Source organism: Argopecten irradians, chromosome 11 (assembly GCF_041381155.1).
Source record: "Argopecten irradians isolate NY chromosome 11, Ai_NY, whole genome shotgun sequence".
NCBI classification, from domain to species: domain Eukaryota; kingdom Metazoa; phylum Mollusca; class Bivalvia; order Pectinida; family Pectinidae; genus Argopecten; species Argopecten irradians.
In genome coordinates, this window is record NC_091144.1 from 39,301,378 (window position 1) to 39,323,311 (window position 21,934).

The 21,934-nt window shown below is 35.4% G+C and overlaps 1 protein-coding gene across 4 annotated transcripts in view; it reads right to left on the reverse strand.

Moving 5' to 3' along the window:
• Window positions 1–152: 152 nt before the first annotated feature.
• Window positions 153–21,934, reverse strand: part of LOC138335530 (exocyst complex component 6B-like) — a 30,092-nt gene continuing 8,310 nt past the window's right edge. For 3 of the 4 annotated variants that reach the window (XM_069284662.1, XM_069284664.1, XM_069284665.1), the window contains 21 exons: window positions 21,741–21,786; window positions 20,959–21,163; window positions 19,814–19,870; window positions 16,841–17,002; window positions 16,109–16,177; window positions 15,462–15,545; window positions 14,952–14,998; window positions 14,544–14,664; window positions 14,138–14,209; window positions 13,716–13,765; window positions 12,889–13,042; window positions 12,383–12,492; window positions 10,953–11,064; window positions 10,128–10,207; window positions 5,429–5,483; window positions 4,880–4,952; window positions 4,135–4,241; window positions 3,397–3,538; window positions 3,000–3,073; window positions 2,255–2,367; window positions 153–1,845 (listed from right to left, as the gene is read on the reverse strand). In XM_069284662.1, coding sequence (XP_069140763.1) covers window positions 1,704–1,845; window positions 2,255–2,367; window positions 3,000–3,073; window positions 3,397–3,538; window positions 4,135–4,241; window positions 4,880–4,952; window positions 5,429–5,483; window positions 10,128–10,207; window positions 10,953–11,064; window positions 12,383–12,492; window positions 12,889–13,042; window positions 13,716–13,765; window positions 14,138–14,209; window positions 14,544–14,664; window positions 14,952–14,998; window positions 15,462–15,545; window positions 16,109–16,177; window positions 16,841–17,002; window positions 19,814–19,870; window positions 20,959–21,163; window positions 21,741–21,786 — 2,075 coding nt within the window. In that variant the 3' untranslated portion in view covers window positions 153–1,703. The remainder of the gene's footprint in view (window positions 1,846–2,254; window positions 2,368–2,999; window positions 3,074–3,396; window positions 3,539–4,134; window positions 4,242–4,879; window positions 4,953–5,428; window positions 5,484–10,127; window positions 10,208–10,952; window positions 11,065–12,382; window positions 12,493–12,888; window positions 13,043–13,715; window positions 13,766–14,137; window positions 14,210–14,543; window positions 14,665–14,951; window positions 14,999–15,461; window positions 15,546–16,108; window positions 16,178–16,840; window positions 17,003–19,813; window positions 19,871–20,958; window positions 21,164–21,740; window positions 21,787–21,934) is intronic. The other variant, XM_069284663.1, reaches the window with a different exon arrangement.

The window sequence follows — 21,934 nt, forward strand, 5'->3', positions numbered from 1 at the left end:
GTTCCTTCTATCTAGGAAATGGAGTTTTAAGATATTTTTTTCTTCAAAATTTCATAAGCTGGCCCAAAGGATTCTATTGGCTGAATACATGTATACAGTGTCTATACCGGATTTCAGTGGAAACAGCATACCTGGTATTTGGTCGGTACCTGGTATTTGGTCGGTATAGTCAGGTTTCCGGATTATACAGGGTTTTAAACATGTAGTTTTCATAAACTATCGCTGATGCAAGACGATGGAAAAAGGTGATTACAATTAAGGTCACTCAGGTGACCTAATGGTAATTTGATTAAAAAAAATCCAAAACAATGAAAGAAAGAAACAAAACAAAATCCCATATACTTCATGACGTTATCCACAATCTCAACTTTTCTCAACTTGGAAATTGGGGAAGAGTATTTATATCTTGCATTCACAAATGTAAACAGCACTGCATCATACTCAGATAACACTTATATATCAGAATTATTGCACTCTAACAAAATATAGTGGTTTGTGTAACTGCTACACCATATAGTAGGATAATGGTTTTAAATCAAAATGTTACCCAAGATCGGAAATATCTACATCCTGTCTATTCTGCCTTTGCATTTTGCAAGAGTTATCTCCCTTGCAGGAAGGTGGTTATCCCCCTTACAGAAAGGTATCGATTGCTATTGGTTTTTTGGGGTTTTTTTTTTTTTGCAAAAACTTGCATAATTTACCCATAATAAATGTTATTTTTCTCTCGGAAACACACAACGTTACAATCATTACTTACCAGCAACGTTACAATCATTATCTACCAACAATGTTACAATCATTACTTACCAACAAGGGCAGATAATTCTTTAATATGCAACAACGGAATGATTTGCTGGACATAGCTTCCATCATGGCGTCTTAACTTGGTACTCATGTATCAGCTTTCACAAATATTTAATACATGTGCACCAACTTTTGCTTTTAATTGATGTAAACAATATTAATCAAAAAATCAAATTACTTATCATAATTTTAAATAATATTATAACACTTTTCCTATTAAAGCCTCTCTCACTTGATTTAGTCTCATTAAGTATTGTCCCCGTACATACAAGCATCAATATCTCCACACAAAGCCTCGAGATGAAACACCCAAAACATTTTCTCACAAAAGCTACAACATACATATTCACATTTTCTCACAAAAGCTACAACATGCATATTCATATGTTCACACTAAAGCATCATCATACAAACATTTTCAACATACATGAAGCCTCCATCGATATACAAATGTACGTGCTAAGCTTTATACAAAAGTGTCTCTATAGTAAATCTCATACAAGCACATATTTCAGTTATCACAGGTAAAAAAGTGACACACACGCAGAATAATGGTAACCATGACTACCCAATATCACATAGCTGTTATTACAAGCTGCAGTGCTCCGGACCAGAGAGGGTATATTACCTATTCTTGCCTGGCATGGGTTGGAATAGACAGGCGCAGATATAATTCTTTATCAACACTTCTCATCCAAGACAAAGAATTCTGGTTATGAACACAGGTTACAGTGTCTATAGAAAGCATCGTCTCGACTAATGAATCCGTAGAACTCCATGGTTTGTGAAACTCAATTTTTTCACATAACAGATCCCTACATAGATCTAGGTTGAACTTTGACCTAACAGATTGATCACTGACCTAGGTTGAACTTTGACTTCACTGACCTCTGACTCTAGCCCTGCACTTGAGGTGCTGTGCCGTTTACAAGTCCGCGTAGTTGTTTTAATACAGTATCTAACAGCTTCTTCTTGTCGCGCTCTCCTTTCTTCAGAGATGCAAAAAGGTTGTTTTTCTTCTTATCAGCATTGTTCAACCTAGAAAGAAATAACACTTGTACAATATATATATATATCAAGGTTTATTTTGCGATCGGCAGATTATTACAAAGCAATACAAGAGGCCTAGATGGCCTGTTTTGCTCACCTGATTTTTTTTTATATATTAAATTATCAAAAAATCTCTTACAATTAAAAATAGCAAAATTAATAGGTGATCAGGTGCGCTAATAAAACCTATTTGATAATAACTACCGGTACAATGATTTAAAGAAAACGCTGATTGATGACAGATTGATGGACAGATTGATAAAAGGATGAAAAAGGAAAGATACAGAACTATGACATTAACCTTAACATTGTTCAGGAACTAATATTAACACAGAAGCAAGACGAGAATTTTTATAAATCAATATCTTAAATCAATTGTGTCTCCTCACAAACTCACTTCTCAAGAATACTGATGGCCACTTGGGGCTGGACACGGAGATACTTGGACTTAGGCTGACCATAATCAGCCAAATAAACTGACCAATCCCAGTTTAGGAATAGGTCCAAAAGCTGAAATTTAAAAAAAATAAAATAAATATAATCAGGTTTTCATATCTTACATTTATTTATCATTGATTTTGTTGTCCTTTTCACTGCAACTTAAAGAAATAATTTTGTTCGAGCTTTAACATTTTATATACCCTATATTAAAGCACTTCTCCCCTTTTTGAGGCCTGAGTATCACTTAAATTGACTAAAATACAAACTGAAACTATGAAAACCATGAAGATTTCTCTATACGTTTTCTTCTGTAAATGGATTAATGGTCACCAGACAGCGCAACAATTTTGTGAAATTTTTCTACCATCTATTGCGTTAAAAGCATACAATTTCAGTGTAAACCGATATGATTTTCAGATACAGAAGGTTAAATTCTTACTTCGAAGAGCAATGGAAAACTTTCAACGTCATCTTAAATCATCAACATCAGCCAAAAACCAAAACTTACCAATTTCGCCGGCATCCATCTTTGATGACCGAAATATATACTACGGTCACCAGTGTGTGCACAGTGTTATTGGGACGATTATGGTAAATAACTAGTGAGATATAATTGAAATAATTTTGTTGAAATGGATGGATTGTGATTGACTATCATTTGGTTTATGGTAATATGATACAGGAGAAAAGTCACACTCTACCTGTCGGACGTCAGCGAAGGCCATCACTAAGGTGCCGTCTGTAAATCCGGGTACTGGATCGGACGCCGCAAACACTGTCAACACAGAATAAATCATCTTCAGCATTATTATTGTTTTTTATCAATAGGATCAAAATTCCAAGAATCATCTATCATTGATACATGTCCAATGTAAACATTGATATTATTTTCTTACAGATTAGCTTTCAAAAGCTTCACATTGTGATCGTTTTTGTTGCTGTGCATCTAGTCTTATTTTGTCAAACATCAAGATTTGTAACTTTGATATGTTCAAGTATGGATATATTTGTGGTGAACTCATAATAGCAAAAAAAAATTGAAGTTTGCAAACCACAAACAATCCCAGTATTCAAGGTAAACGTCATACCACGACTTACATTCACACTGGATGAGATCCAGGTTGAACTGTTGTAACGAGCCGAGCGTCATTTGTTTCAGGTCGTTGTCGCGGACAAACTCCAGCAGATTGTTGGCAATGTGTTTACATGCAGACATACACGCCGTCTTTGCTATTTTCTCCTGTATATCAAACCATAGGAAAACAAAATAATTTAAAGTTATTCTTTCCAAGAAAAAAATTCTGTACAGAAAATTCTAGTAAATAAATTGAGCATGCTGATAACAAAACCACCTGTAACATATTTTGGGACATTCTTATTACTGCAGAGGTTACTATCACTGTCGTTATATCCACCCCTGAAAGCTCTGTGTACGACAAAAGATAATAAATGTGTTTGGTCCTTTAAGGAATATCAATCAAAAGATTTGAACACTGCACACTATGATTGACTGTGTGGCTTTGAATTTGGGCGTTGCTGTCTCTGATCTCTGTAGGCTTGCAATTGTGATTGATCAGTTTTTTCCTCCTGAACTGCTTTCAGTTTTGCTATGAAATATTTCAAGGGTGGATTTAACAACAGTGATAGAAACCTCTGGAGTATTGAAGATATTTTTGTGATAGCTTTTTTGTGTGATACTATTTAATAATAACTGTCAACAGATTTAAATTTCATTCTTAAAGAAATTCAAATATCCTTCTATCACCAGAGAACATAATCAAACAAACTAAATACAAGTGGATATTTAATCAGAGTTGACAAAACAAGCAGACTTACCGGCAGGTTCGTGAAGGACATGAATGTACTTTGTAAGAAGGCCACTAAGTCCGCCACGTAACCGCTGGCGTGACCCTTAGGCTCGGTCGCCATCCAATCATAGCTAGCTGTAACAAGTACATATACAATGGGTCACTTTGATTTGGAATGGTGGATTTGGTTTTAATTAGTTTTACGTTGTATCATTGCAGCAAGGGTAATTCAAGGATTTGCCAGGTTTGTTGATGGAGGAAAGTCGGAATACCCAGAGAAAAACCACCGACCAGCAGTCAGTACCTGGCAAATGCCCCACAAGGAATTCGAACTTGCAACCCAGAGGGGAGGGCTTGTGGTAATATATGCCTAAACAACTTAACCATTCAGCAACCACAGTCTTAGAATGGTGGAGAGGAAAAGTCAAAATTATGGGATTTTAATAGCATTAATACAATGTACTTGTAAATGGTTTTAAACTTTTAATATACATATTCAGTGGATAGTGGTTTAAACTATCATGATTTTTGGTGGCATGTTTGGGACCAAATACATACATTACTTGCTTCATTTTACTTTCAAGAAGTTTGACATATTAAGTATTTAAATTGGTCCTTGATCAGCACTCACTCTGTAGTCCTGTTGATCAATTGCAAAATGCTGACGAATTTTCATCAATAAAGAAGATAGAATTCACTACTAAACTAAAACTCTGACAGGGGACAAAGTGCATTTGATTGTTTTAACACAAGTATTCTATAAATCATCTTACCTAATTCTAAGAATTCATCAATCTTTAAGTTGAGTTGTTTATAAATGTGTTCTTCTGCATCACTGCGAGCATCCTACAATCAAAACATCCATACTTCATGTAAAAACATACAATTTTTTAATAGAAACTGATACCCAAAATGGAAGGTTGGGTTTTAAGAAAAATTGGTAATCCAAACATTAGGTCCAGTTTGAGAGAAGCTGGAAATCCAATTCAGTTTAGTGTTAAGAGAAGCTGAAAATCAGAACATTTGGCCTAGTTTTAAGAGATATTTGTTATCCAAACACTAGGCCTAGTTTTAAGAGAAACCGGTTATGCAAACATTAGGCCTAGTTTTAAGAGAAATTTGTAATCCGAACATTAGGCCTTGTTTTAAAAGAAACCGCTTATTCAAACACTTGATCTAGTTTTATGAGAAACCGCTTATTCAAACATTAGGCCTAGTTTTAAGAGAAACTTTTAATCCAACATTAGGCCTAGTTTTAAGAGAAGTTGGAGCCCCAAATGCAATGTCTGATTTTCAGAGAAAATCGTTTTTGTTTACTTTACCTTAAACATTGATGTCCCATGTAGTCTGGCCATGTGAATACTATCATTCTGGGCACTGAAATGTCAACATTATATCATTTTAACACAGAAAAAAAATTTCAGCCAAACATCGGGTCTTAAGGGTAAGTATGGCCAATAGGTGTACAATCTTCCCATTGCTTTGTATTTAAGCTTATAACCTGTCCTTATTACAGTGGCAATTCAACAAACAACATTAATTTTGGTTTATTGATATAAAATACTGTAAAATTTACATCTTAGGAGGGGTAATCTAACAAGAGCTGTTGGAGAACAGCAAAGCTCGCCTATTCAGAAGAAGTTGATGTTCAAGTATTTACTATTTAAACATGGAAATATGACAAATTAACAGACTCAAAAACCCCCTAAAGGGCCCCAAATTGGTTGTATTATCACGTTCAGCATCCATACACATTAGGAAAATAAAATCATAAACATTTATGATGACTTATGCTTAAACAATTGACAAAATAGAAACTTGCTCAAAAACTTTAAAGGATGTATTCTTCTGAGGTTTCAGTCCCGTTGAAGTCTCGTTTCAACATAGATCAAAGAAGTTATGAGATTTTCAAATATAATTTATCAGTATCTGTAGCAAGTTGCCAGATGCAAATTTTGTCAAAAAATTACATTTCTATTTTTAGCAGATTTTTTTATACAGGGATTTTAAGAAATGGCCCATTTAGCGGCCATTTTGAAATTGTGTCTTTTTTCGCTTCAAGTAGAGCCACAGTTTTTCCATTTTTTACTGAAATTGTTTTTACTAAAATCATCACTGCGCCAGCATTTTTAGCTGTATTTAGCTAATTTTTGCTGGAAATCGTTACTAGGTTCCTAGTAATTAAAATATTGAGCATTAATATGTGAAACGATATACTTTTGTGACTTTATTTTTACATTTAATGGTAATTTGGGCACTTTCATTTTTTACTCTAAAATACTGAAAAATAACAAAAATTCAAATGGGGCAAAAAAGTAAGCACACGGACCCCCAATTTTTCTTCCTGATTTAGAAAGAACTACCGTTTCCCTATTGATATGCAAAATAATAACAAAAGTTTAATACCAGAACTTTTTCTATAAAGGGTTAAATTTGGCAAAAATGGCTGAAAATGGTGCATTTTGTAGCTCAAAATTAAGGGGTAGGGGTAGCATATGTTGTTATTCTGAGAAAAAATATTAGTCTAATTGATCAAAACTGGTATATTTTTAAAGAAGACTACTAGAAAATGAATTCTACAAACATTCATTCATATCAAACACCTCATTAGGAAATTATGGCTTTAATCGCTATCTCATATGGTCAAAACGGCAAAATTCCCATAAAATCCAACATTTTGTCAACTAGGTGTCTTCGAGTGACAAAAGCTCAAAAACGAGCACACGGACATATGTTTTTTCTTCCATTTTCTTTTATGGTACGAACTCCTTTTTTTCCAACAAGAGGCCCAAAGGGCCTTAACGGTCATCTGACTACCTTGGCAATAGTAAAATTAATTATATATGGTGTCACTTTGTCAGGACCATGTCAGGATCATTTTCAATTTCTTTCAACAAATTTTATTTCAAACAAGAGGCCCAAGGGCCTTAACATATAGGAAATTAATTAGATATAGTGTCATTGTAGCCATCTTCGATTTTGGATCGACCCAAAAAATAACAAGACTTTGTCACGGACATGTCGGGATCATTTCATGCAAGTTTCAGCCAAATCGCATCAGTAGAACTTGAGAAGTTCAAAATGTGTTTTCAAGATGGCGGCTGCAGCGGCCATCTTGGATTTCGGATCGACCTAAAAAATAACACTTTGTCGGGACCATGTCAGGATCATTTCATGCAAGTTTCAGCCAAATCGCACTGGTAGAACTTGAGAAGAAGTTCAAAATGTGTTTTCAAGATGGCGGCTGTGGCGGCCATCTTGGATTTCAGATCGACCTGAAAAATAACAACACTTTGTCGGGACCATGTCAGAATCATTTCATGCAAGTTTCAGCCAAATCGCACTGGTAAAACTTGAGAAGAAGTTCAAAATGTGTTTTCAAGATGGCGGCTGTTGCGGCCATCTTGGATTTCGGATCGACCCGAAAAATAACAACACTTTGTCGGGACCATGTCAGGATCATTTCATGCAAGTTTCAGCCAAATCGCACCGGTAGAACTTGAGAAGAAGTTCAAAATGTGTTTTCAAGATGGCGGCTGTGGCAGCCATCTTGGATTTCGGATCGACCCAAAAAATAACAACACTTTGTCGGGACCATGTCAGGATCATTTCATGCAAGTTTCAGCCAAATTGCACTGGTAGAACTTGAGAAGAAGTTCAAAATGTGTTTTCAAGATGGCGGCTGTGGTGGCCATCTTGGATTTCGGATCAACCCGAAAAATAACAAAACTTTGTCGGGACCATGTCAGGATCATTTCATGCAAGTTTCAGCCAAATCGCACCCGTAGAACTTGAGAAGAAGTTCAAAATGTGTTTTCAAGATGGCGGCTGTGGCGGCCATCTTGGATTTCGGATCGACCTGAAAAATAACAACACTTTGTCGGGACCATGTCAGGATCATTTCATGCAAGTTTCAGCCAAATCGCACAGGTAGAACTTGAGAAGAAGTTCAAAATGTGTTTTCAAGATGGCGGCCATCTTGGATTTCGGATTGACCCGAAAAATAACAACACTTTGTCGGGACCATGTCAGGATCATTTCATGCAAGTTTCAGCCAAATCGCACCGGTAGAACTTGAGAAGAAGTTCAAAATGTGTTTTCAAGATGGCGGCTGTGGCGGCCATCTTGGATTTCGGATCGACCCAAAAAATAACAACACTTTGTCGGGACCATGTCAGGATCATTTCATGCAAGTTTCAGCCAAATCGCACTGGTAGAACTTGAGAAGAAGTTCAAAATGTGTTTTCAAGATGGCGGCTGTGGCGGCCATCTTGGATTTCGGATCGACCCGAAAAATAACAACACTTTGTCGGGACCATGTCAGGATCATTTCATGCAAGTTTCAGCCAAATCGCACTGGTAGAACTTGAGAAGAAGTTCAAAATGTGTTTTCAAGATGGCGGCTGTGGCGGCCATCTTGGATTTCGAATCGACCCGAAAAATAACAACACTTTGACGGGACCATGTCAGGATGATTTCATGCAAGTTTCAGCCAAATCGCACTGGTAGAACTTGAGAAGAAGTTCAAAATGTGTTTTCAAGATGGCGGCTGTGGCGGCCATCTTGGATTTCGAATCGACCTGAAAAATAACAACACTTTGTCGGGACCATGTCAGGATCATTTCATGCAAGTTTCAGCCAAATCGCACTGGTAGAACTTGAGAAGAAGTTCAAAATGTGTTTTCAAGATGGCGGCTGTGGCGGCCATCTTGGATTTCGGATCGACCCGAAAAATAACAACACTTTGTCGGGACCATGTCAGGATCATTTCATGCAAGTTTCAGCCAAATCGCACCGGTAGAACTTGAGAAGAAGTTCAAAATGTGTTTTCAAGATGGCGGCTGTGGCGGCCATCTTGGATTTCGGATCGACCCGAAAAATAACAACACTTTGTCGGGACCATGTCAGGATCATTTCATGCAAGTTTCAGCCAAATCGCATTGGTAGAACTTGAGAAGAAGTTCAAAATGTGTTTTCAAGATGGCGGCTGTGGCGGCCATCTTGGATTTCGGATCGACCCGAAAAATAACAACACTTTGTCGGGACCATGTCAGGATCATTTCATGCAAGTTTCAGCCAAATCGCACCGGTAGAACTTGAGAAGAAGTTCAAAATGTGTTTTCAAGATGGCGGCTGTGGCGGCCATCTTGGATTTCGGATCGACCCAAAAAAATAACAACACTTTGTCGGGACCATGTCAGGATCATTTCATGTAAGTTTCAGCTAAATGGCACTGGTAGAACTTGAGAAGAAGCTCAAAATGTGAAAAGTTAACGCACGGCGGACGGCGGACGGCGCACGGCGCACGGCGGCACGGCGGACGGCGGACGGCGGACGACGACGGACGAAACATGATGACTATAGGTCATCCTGACCCTTCGGGTCAGATGACCTAAAAATCTATATGAGAAAAAAAGTTTAATACAAGAAAATTTTGACTTCTCAGAGGTGTACACCCTTAACATGGAAATATGACAAATTAACAGACTCAAAAACCCCCTAAAGGGCCCCAAATTGGTTGTATTATCACGTTCAGCATCCATACACATTAGGAAAATAAAATCATAAACATTTATGATGACTTAAGCTTAAACAATTGACGAAACAGAAACTTGCTCAAAAACTTTAACGTGAAATGGGACAACCGACGCCGGGGTGACAACATTAGCTCCCCCTATTCTTCAAATAGGCGAGCTAAAAACCGAAAGGTCACAACATTTAAAATGACCGTACTGTAATGGACTTAAACATCCAACTATCTAATCAGAAAAGTACTTACTCCTAACCTTACACGGGAGTTGAGAAAATTTTGTAGTCAATTTATCGTTTTGTGTTCCCATTCCTAGCCCCTGAGGAGTGGGAACTACGTAATTTTCACAATTTTGGATGATAATTGTCCAGTTTTGAAGAAAAGTCTACTATTAAAGTAACTTGTTTACAGATGCACAACAGACAACAGCGATAATCGACCACTTGAGTCTCTGTAAGCTGGCCTACAAATCCATCAGAAGGTATACATACCCTGTTATACTAGATATATACTCCTCTAGGTATCCACAGGACTTTTCCAGGTAGTTCATATTGATGGCAATCTGAATTAACTGAAACAAGAAACAACAGGTCAATTGACATTAAATATAGATATAAACTTTATTTATTTTACATCGATTGAGAAACAAGTTATACAACATATGTAAATCACTCTCGATGGCCCGGATGTAAGCGCGCGAGGTGTGGGAGGAAACCGGAGTGCCCGGAGAAAACCCACGTGATCGGGTAGGTGACCCATCACCTTTTCACATCCGTGCCGGGGATCGAACCCCGGCCAGCTAGGTAGGTGAAAGGTGAGCAGCTTAATCACTACACCACACGACCACCCCAATTGACATTAACAATGTGATACTTTTTAAAACCGACTCTTGTGTAATCCAGTGTGTCTTTTGGCATAATTGTATGACATTTTCCTTTTTTAATTATTATATAATCAAAACCTGTATAATCCAGAAACCTGGCTTTACCGGACAAATATTTGACATCCATTTTAGACAAATTACAATAATTTGACAGGGGGGTTTCGCGATCCAAAAACGATGTAGATAATAATGATATGTAGTTTCAATTAGTCCCACCATGCAGTGATATCATAATAACGTAGTATTTTTGCATGATTTTAGTGATGTCACAATTACCATAAGGTGGTATTATTTGATGGTAAATTGTACTTTACCCACAACATTTTTATGATCTTGAAATCCCAAATTAGACAATCCAAAAGGTCAACTGAACTTGACCCCTATTGATATGTCGTCAGATCCTCTATGAAATAAAATGAGTATATACAAATACCTGTAGGAGAGAAAGTCGCGGCCGTTTGATGAGTGAAGACAAACAACTCCCCAGCGTTCTTGTCAGCAGTAGATTAGTTGATTTCCTTATCATATCATCTATCTCTGTATGGCTGTAAACAGAATTTACTTCAGTTATACAAAGGCAGAAAATTACAGTGGAATTTCCCTAAACTGATCATGGTCGGTGCATAGAATATCGGCCGTTTAAGAGAGGGTTCGGTTTGGAGAAGTGAACCGAATATCGATCATTACGATTCGGATTTAATTGATCGGAAGTGTCGCTCAAGTAAGGCCGGTTTTCAGAAGTGTGTTTTAGTTACATTTGAATATTTCGATCTCAAAATCGGTCCGGTATTTGGAAATTGGGAGGAATCAGTTTGGGAAAGTTTTATTTACTATCAATAAAGAGGAATTCATTCCGTACATGACATCCATGTTCGGTTTCTAGAGGTGATCGGTTTTGAGAAGGTTCGGTTTTGGGAAGTTACACTGTAATATTGATGTACATGTGCTTTAAAAGATTTCTCTGAAATTTTCAAGTACCAACCAAAACCAATTTTATCATTTCAATTATGGTTCTGCTTGTTTTAAGATACTGTAAACATAGTTTTAGCGCAAATATGCTAATACTGCAAACTATAAATTGTTAGCGCGGACAAAAATTAGTATTTTTCCGATGGTCAATACCAGAATTATCCTTCTGCAAAATTTAGCCATTTAAAGACAGTGCAAAAAGCCCTAAAATAAAATTACCTCTAAAATAAGTAATTAAAGGTTTACCATTTCATCACATAAATGAAACTCTATTGACAAGTTCAGATCATATCTATTACATCTGACCCACTAACAGTGACAAGATAAATTTTCGCCGTTTCTCGTGACTTTGTAATACCAGAACTAACATAAAATTTGAGGTTATTATTTAACAATTTGTATTAAAGGTTTCCAGATGAATGAGAGACGGATGTGAAGTCAATGACTTTAAGGAGATTATGTTGAGGAATGGATTCCAGAGATGTATATTGAATGGGTGCTAAATGAATTTGAGACGTTTTTTTAAGGGATTGATTTGAGAAATGGATTTCTCGGGTGGCGTTCAGAAATGGATTTGTTAGATAGCTTTGAGGAATGGATTTGTAATGTGAATTGGGAAATGGAATTGTGGGGTTGATTCAGATTGGATTGTTGGTATGAGTTTGCCAGTTAGATTTCTAAGATGGATCTGTCAATGGTGAAGGATAAATTTGAAGGACAAATTCCAGAAATGGATTTTACAGTATCGATATATGAACATTATGTGATGAATCTGTTTGATAGATTTGGGGCATGGATAAGAACGAAGGGTTTCAGAAATGGATCTGAGGAATGAAAATATGAGATTGATTTGTGGGAATTCAAAGTAGATTGAGATAAGGAAATGAAAATTACCTGAGATGAAGATCAGCAGAGAATTTCAAACAGGCATTGATATAGGCTTTTACTTGGTTATAGATATTTGGCACAAACTCAGAAAATGGGAATCGCTTGGGAAACACACTCTGTCAACAAAATTATATTATCATATCAAACATCAATTTTCTTCAATAAATTAAAAACATCTCATGGAATATTGATAAGAACAATACAATTATTATTTTTTTTAGGGGGGAGGGGGATAAAATTACAAATTATAAAATTATCTCCCCCTTATTGATCATGCTGCTTAAGCCTAACTTAATTGCCTTCGTCTTCTACAATATAAACTTCTGATCTTTCAATTTGTAGCACTCCTGCTTCTGGACGCTCTTCCATCTATGAGGTGGAAGTAAAATGTTATTTGCAACCTTTTTCTCACACAAGAATGTTTTTGAATGTTTGCCAGTATGACAGTACAGTATAGCTCACTAAATTCACCCCAAACTTTCCGTCTGAATACAACAAAATTCATGATTTACCCTTTGAAGTTCATCGTCCTGGAATGGGAACTGCGTAACGACGCTGAGGTACTCCTCTTCATTCTCTACATATATAGGTGTGTAGTTATCGTCGTCGAATATCTCGTTAAATACCTCTACCCACTGGCGAGTCAGAATATCGCTATACTGGTCCCTGGGGAAAATGTAGATAAAAATGTCTTCAAACATAACTAATATTGTAAAACAGGCCTAATTTTCATAGGTTAACTTGTTCATCCCTAAAACTACAGTTAGACTCTCTTAATCAATGTCTAGAGCAGTCCATTATGAAATTTCAGGGGTAAATGTATCAATATCTACCATTTGAAAACATTATAATTATTTGAATTAATTTACCGGACAGACATTGACAAAATTAATCATTCCATAATTCACTTAATTCTATAAATGCTTATCAGGAATCAAGCTAAAATTTTGAATCAATAAAAATTATAATCACTTCAGTGATTTTTCTCCTTATATAACTGGGGTTGGTAAACGACCCCATTCCCAATGCCAAACCCCCTATTTTTTCCCCCAAATTGCTAAAAACCAAATAAAACCTGGAAATATTTCCTCTCCTTGTTTAGTCTAAAAAGAAACTGCTGTGAAACTGTTGTGATGATCATAACCTTTTGATAAATTGACACAGTTTACTGTTTTACAATATCAAATCACATATAATACCATGTACATTGATGAATAACTTTTTCCCAAAACTGCTCTTTTTGCGATTGAAAATTCCCAATTTGTAACAAAAATATTTTTTACAAAAATACCCTGAAAAATCACTGCACTTCTAAATATAATATTGAATTCATACATACCTCAACTCTAAGAGAAGCTCAAGCAGGTGACCAACACTGAAGCCATACCCCTGTAAAATATATAAATCATACACTTAAAACACTTTAAAATTAATGATTACTAAATCCATAGATGGTGAGATACAGGGTCAATTAATGTTACAAAAAAATCATTTATCTGATGGAACATATTGTACAACTTATAAATTATTTCCTCTATTTGTTTAATGTTTTAATGTTGATTTTCATCAAGTTTTGTCACGGAAATTGCGCTAATGTTAATTGTTTGTTATATGTGACGTTAACTCATTCATCCCTGAAATGTCATAATGGACTGGTCTAGTCTTTTATTTAGAACAGTCTAAATGTGTCTTCAGGGGTGAATGAGTTAAATAAAGCTCCTTGCTTCTTCTTGTAACACAACAATGTACCTGAATACATACCCTAAGTGTATGACAGAACAACATAATCAGCTTTTTAATATCCAACATCATACTAGCGTCCTTACAGAAGGCCTGAAAAACAAAATGTTAATTTTTTTTTAGATTTTTTTTATTAAGTACAGAAAGATTGTTTACAAAGATAATTTACAAGCATTTTCTTTGTATTTTCTTTGGCCTTTGGGCTTCAATACAGAGAATCCTTCTCACCCATCATATCAGCCATACTCATGCGGATCAGAGAAGATCTTTTTATACTTATATGATTTTACGATATGTACAAAAGAGAATCTTCCAAAATATGGAAATAGTGTGTAACTTATGTTATTTGACCACCAGTTAAAAGTTACATCTCACACCAGTTTTGCAGCACAGAATATTTTAGGTATCGTGAGTTGGAACCACTTACCGAGCTTGTCCGTAAGGAAGCAGCCAGTTTAGATACTGCCATCTCCCAAAGCTCGTCCATGTACGCTCGGTTCACTAGGCCTTGTGTTGTACTTAAAATGTGATCTTCTACGACGAAAAACCTGGCAAGGAAAGGTCAGAAAAAAGTGCATATCTCATATGGTTTGTCTTTGAGGTAAGTATTATAATTGTACACAAGGTGTATCCCTTGACTTGTGAAGGAGATGGAACAACTATGCAAATCAATCTAAAAATAACACCAAAGGCACATAGCAATATTTTCCTTTTATAGACAGGTGTCCTTTATGCAGAGGTCAAGTAACTGTAAATAGCATCATATGCATGAATGAAGGATTCAATTATTTGTTGATACAAAGGTAGCTTTTATTTAAATTTAGTACAAACTTACCCCACTATATCATGGAAGTATCTCTTATAGTTATCTATAGCTTCGTGCTGCAAGAGAAAATATTTCAGAATTCAGAAGACAAAGAAAAAAACAAAAAATTACAATAAAAACTTGTAAATGAGCTTCTCTGCTACCGCCCCAGTATTTCAAATATCCTAATTGTTGGCCTGTTTTGTTTCCTTTTGAAAACTATATACGTAAAAGAGTGAGTCCAACACGGTAGTACCTTCTAATAACCTGATTTTTAAAATCAGAGAGTTGTAGACATGTTTCGTCTCGAAGGGAGCCGTCCTCAGTTCTGAGCACTTAAGCACTTTGGACACTTATTAGGTCGAATATGGTGCAAATGATTACAATGATCAGTCCTGAACATTTTTTTAAAAGCTCAAACACTTTATATTTCTCAAAGTTTCAATATGGCACCTCTGTGTTTAAGCAGACTTTACTGATGATTGTGGGCTAAAAATTAATGTAAATTTTTTTAACATTTGATATTAGTGTTATAGATACCATATTAGAGGAAGCTTGCAGGGACAGTCTTGCTTGTTTCCGACGCTGTTTTCTGTAATAGGTCTCAAATTTCTCTCTGTCTCCCTTAAAAACATATTAAAATCAACTAATATAAATCAACTTTATGAAAATTGAAACTGAATATAAAAAGATTTTAACATACTGCAATAATATTATGCACCATGAAAGTTTGGATTTGTAAAAAAAAATGTTGAATACAATACAAAACCACAACTAGATTAAAGGTTACTATTTTGTGATGACAAGTGATGAAAAATTTGTATATAAAATTTTTGGGCAGTGAGTAAATTAATAGCTATGGAAATATATAAAGAATCATGTTCAGTAGACCAATAGGAATCTAAATCGCGAAATTATATCTCCATGAAAAAGTTGTTGGCATGAAAATGTGAACTATAAGTCACGGTGAAAAATAGTTGGTCTACAGTAAATTGTCACTGTACCATTAAGTAAGGGGAAATTATCAGTTTACAGGGGAGATAACTTACTAATACTGTATCTATAGCAAGACATCTGTATACAGGGGAGATTATAAGTATGCAGGGGAGATAACTTACCAATACAGTATATATGGCAAGACATTTGTATTCAGGGGAGATTATCAGTATACAGGGGAGACAACTTACCAAAACAGTATAAATATGGAGACATCTATAGACTGGAGAAAAGTCAATCAGATCTTGAGCACTCAATTCCTGTCAGAAAAGTAATATTAATAAATATTAATGCAGAGTAATTATATGAGTTAATAATATTGAGATTAACATACTTTATTCTTTAAACACTATACAATACATGAACATGCAGGTATGACATAAATTATTATTTATTTGATGTTATCAAAGTCAACAAATTGCACTATCTACAATATTACCATTCCATAATGATGGATTCATTTAATTTACCAGTGGTAGGTTTCGAAAAGATACTTTTCTAGGCAGAATATACTTAAAATTATTTCTATCAGTAAAATGAACTGGCCAGAATATACTTAAAATTATTTCTATTGGTGAAATTTTGCATAACAGTTTTTTTTCAAATGATCCATGTCCAAGAAACCTCACATTTGCAGTATGAACCTTTTAGAAAATCATATTCATTATGAAAGCTTTGTTAAAATAATATTAAATATTATATAGTATCAACCTCTTTATGACATGTCATATTATATATTAATTACAATAAGGTTATTTTGAGATCCCAAAACAGCCTTACTAATGTACAATTTACTGTCGTTTAGTCCCACCAAATCAATTCAAAATATGACATTCAACAGTAAATAGTACTTCTCCCATGCCGTTTTAGGAACTCAAAACCCCCGTATTTAACATGTACAATACATTTCTAAGACAACGTACCCCCATTTCCTCTTCGTTGAGTTCGGGCGTGTCATCAGCGGCAGGTTTTGGCTCATGATCTATTTCGCCAGTGAAGGGGTTTGGAGGGGGTGGTGCTCGTTTTCTCTCCTTCTTTCTACTCACGGTGACAATAGATGGGTCCATGTTGTTCTGCTCAGCTGCCTACATTAATGAATAACACAAGAAATGTACAGTTTCTGCAGACATCTGGTTCATATGACATCTGGTTAATATGACATCAGGTTCATTTGACATCAGGTTCATATGACATCTGGTTCATATTACATCTGGTTCATATTACATCTGGCCCCAATTCCTTGAAACAAACTGAAGTTAACTACAGACTTTAGTCAATTCTTTTCTCCGCACTTTTGATTAAAGAAATTGGGGCCAGCTCCCATCCAGAAAACTTAACATCATTTTTTATTGAAACAAGATACTGCAGGCGGTCATCTGGAGGTGAAAATTTTTACTAAATGAGGACCTCAACAGTAAGTCATCTTCAGACAAACAGATGTCTTAAGTACAATGCCCTACCTTCTGGGCAGACATAAACATAACACAACATATACAAATGTACAAGGACATAGTTACATTATAAACATCATTTTGAATTGTATTCTCTATACATGAATTTACATTTCATTTTATGAGGCTGAAAAAGAAGATGTACTACACACTATTACATGACAAAATAGATTATTGTTTAATATATATAGTGATTTTAAAATGCTATGTGAAAGATAAAATACATAATGTATATGTTAAATATTAATAAATAATGATATTAATATTAATAAAATTTAAGTACTAAAGTTTTACAGATAAATGTAATTGTGATTATAAATTGGTTAAAATTAACACAAATGATAAAAACACACCTGATCAATATGATATTTTAATAAAATCATTTTGTATAACATATATGCATGTATATATGTGTGTATTAGTGAGAATGGTTCAATAAACATTCAAAATGCTATTCAAAGTAACTGTCATAACTGATTATATATCAAAATGAAGATTCACAAATGCAACTATTGGTCATGCATTTGTCATGCTTAATATGCTGTAAACCGAGACTTCAACTCAGAATGGAATTTTGATTTTGTGAACACATCCTTGCCAAGGCTAAGGAATGCAGAAATAATACAAACTATAGATAAACACATTTCTGTGTACTGCATTGTAGCTCTCAAAGGGGAGGTATATAGATAAGACGATGGTCAAGAGGAGATAAAAGGTTGGTCAAGGGGAGATAAGAGGATGGTCATTGGGAGATAATAAGCCATTCATGGGACGATAATAGATAGCAGTCAAGGAGAGATAATAAGACAGACAAGGGGAGATAATCAATAGCAGTCAAGGGGAGATAATAGGATGGTCAAGGGGAAATAATAGGATGGTCATGGGGAGATAAGGATAAGATAATCAAGATAAGGATAAGATAATCAATAGCAGTCAAGGGGAGATAAGAGATGATCAAGGGGAGATAATATGATAGTCAAGAGGAGATAATAGATTGGCCAAGGGGAGATAAGAGGATGATCAAGAGGAGATAATAGGATGGTCAAGGGGGGATAATAGGATGGTCAAGAAGAGATAATAGATTGGTCAAGGAGAGATAAGAGGATGATCATGGGGAGATAATAGGATGGTCAAGGGGGTATAATAAGATGGTCAAGATGAGATAATAGATTGGTCAAGGGGAGATTAATAGAGTCTTACATGGGTCTGTGAAGTGGACAGGGATATCTCAACCCGAGTGAAAGATTTTTGCCGGTCAAACCGAGGCTTGCCGAGTGTTGAGGGACAAAATCTTTCACGAGGGTTGAGATATCCCTGTCCACTTCACAGACCCATGTTTGATTCTTTTTCTCCCATACATAGCAGAAAAATGATGAAATTCCTTCTTTTCCCTAGCAACCACAGGATATCCCTGTGAAGTATGGGAGAAAAGAGGATGATCAAAAGGAGATAAGAGGGTGATCAAGGGGATATAATAAATAGCAGTTAAGGGGAAATAATAGGGTGGTCAAGAGGAGATAATAGGATGTTCAAAGGGAGATAATAGGATGGTCAAGGGGAGATAATAGGATGGTCAAGGGGAGATAATAGGATGGTCAAAGGGAGATAATAGTATGGTCAAGGGGAGATAATAGGATGGTCAAGGGGAGATAATAGGATGGTCAAAGGGAGATAATATGACAGTCAAATGGAAATAATTATAAGTGGACATCAGTAAAGGGGAGACAATGGGATGGTCATTTGGAGCTAAGAGGATTGCCAAGGGGCATAATAGGACAGTAAAGGGGAGATAAGTTGCAATAAAGGGCCTTGAAGGTGAGGCAAGAAGAGGAGGGTCGAGTGAAGGTCCATAGAGGTTAGAAGTGTATTGTGTGGCCAACGACCTCGAGAGTAAAGAAATAAAGGAGAAGGAAAAAGTTCTTTATCTCAGTAATGAATTTGTATACCTCAACATCTTAGTAGCATGACATGTACATAATTCAATATATTTAGAATCAAGCAAGCATGAAAATAAAATATTTTAAACAGTTGAGAAGTAGATTTATCAAAACATGCTTATTCATTTTCTGAAATAAAACTTTATGAATTCTGCAAAAGATAATCATGACAAATAGTCTGCAAACAAAATTAAATGTGATACTGCAATGTAAGATATGACTTAAGACAAATGTCTCAGGAAATGGTTACATTAAGGACACAAAAAAATGAAGGATGCATTCTGAGGAAGGTCGTGCATTGCAAAACATTAACAGCATACAATGTGCAGCAGCCCTTTATGCAGAATGATGATGAGATGGGATGCGAGTCATTATGTGGTACAACTGTTCCATCCTGGACCAGAAACAAAACAATCATAGTTTTAGATGAACGGACAGGTTGGACCACATATTGGTAAGGAATCAAGTGTAGAGAGAAGCTTGTCTGGGATATAAACATAAAGAGGACCTGGATTCTGCGCAACATTGGTTTATCCTCCATTCCTGTATAGGAGTTCAGTTTTTCCTGTTGTCATGGAAATATTTAATATATATAAGAGTTGATAAGATTCAGATAATAGGATTGGTTAAATAAAGAATGATCAACTGAGTTATGATATATTGATACTTTCTGACCCTATTCAGTATTTAATTTGCATGTTACAGAGTAATCTGCCCTTGCGGGTAGGTATTGATTGTGAAGTAATGTGTTTGTGAGTCTAACGTCATACATCTGACAGAAAACGACATGAATTGCGCTTACAAAATAATGACATCACAATGGATACCAATCGGCAATAACTCTGTAAGATGCAAAGACGGAATACAACTATGGCTAGTCCCTAAATGTCAGCAAGGACAAATGGCTGCATATCAAGCTGATATATATATCCTATAAAATGACCCTGGGGTCGTGAAATTCAAAAGTAAAGCACCTCCAAACTTTTATTTCCATAAAGTGTTTACTAATTGGTTTAAAGGACAAGACCGTTTTATGAAATTTCTGTAAATTTGACAAATTTGTCCATGTACCTTGGTCAAGAGGCATGAAACAGTACGTGATGTATTCAAGTTGAATTTGATGACTGGATAATGTTTTGTAATACAGTACTTTGTATTTTATTTTGTATGAAACATACGGTAATGGTTTAAAAATCATATAATAATTCAAATGATATGGGTTAGTGACAAAAACATTATTACAATTAATATGTAATTTCATGCTGCTTAGTCATTAATTTTTGCAAGGATTACATTTCTTAAATTCACCGGCATATTAAAGTAAAATAAGAAGCTCAAACTTTTCAATGATTATAATTGTGTAAAGTCAGTTACTTTTGCAACTGAAGAAAAATTCTTATTCGTCTGCTCTTATTTTTGATAGAGAAAATTTACGACTCGTCAGCGGTGAAGCATCTTTAAGTAAAATTTTATCAGTAAAAATAACAGGCTATTCGAATTCGGTATCAGTAATAAAACCATTAGTCCTTTCAAAATGAATGAAAACTAAACAAAGCAATGAGAAATTAATGACCTATGGCATGCATGTGAATTTTGAAAAATTATATTCAAAGCAATAAGTTTTATCAGTATCGCAATTGAAAATATCCTTACATGTCTCATGGCAACTTCCCCAATCTTAGCCGAATGTTTCCGAATATTCTCCAGAAAGTCTTTCAAATCCGACATGGATGCTTCTTTGATCCGTTCACGTAACTTTGGAATAGCGTCGTTCATCGTCTCAGAAAACCAGTGTGTATTGACCCGGGGAAGGTATGTGTGTTCTAGTTGTTCCAGCGTCTTTAGAGCAGGGTAATACCTGTACAACCAAACAAATATCATTTACCATATTCGACCCTATAAGCGCTCCCTGTCCCTATAAGTGGCCCTCCCCCATTTTGAGGCCTCAATTTCATTTTCATTGAGTAAAATACAAACTGAAACTATGAAAAAATTCTGCCAATACATCTTACCATTATGAAATACTTACAGGACGTTGGAAACCTCCGCCTTCTATTTAATTTTACTTATGACAAATTTTGTGAAATGTTAGCCCAAATTTGATCCTATGGAGCATCCCTGCATTTTTCATTATTCTTACCATCCTTGGCACTTATTGAATACGGTAAGCTGTACTTATTGGCTCAGGTAAAGAAGGACAAAATGTGTAAATAAGCCAAAAGCTCATCAGCATTTTTGTCTTTATTATCCCTCACAAAAATACACTTGAATTATAATCAGACGCTGTTTATGTATCTGCCTATTTGAACAAACTAGAGGTATACCAAAACACCAGATTTTTTGCACATTATAGGGTAGGTTTCAAAGTTTTCTTTAAGAATAATTGATGAATAACTTTTTTTTCTGTTTATGAGCAGCATTAATTCTATACAAACCTTTTGCTTCTCATCTGTTCCTGAAGTTTCCCGTACATCTCCAACACTAAATGAAAACAAGATTTTATTAATGTGTTTAGTGAAAACAAGATTTTATTAATGTGCAAATTTTTATAACTAATATTTTTCAGATAATTCTACAAATTTCATTTACTCATTCACCCCAAGACACATTTAGATTTTTCTACATCAAA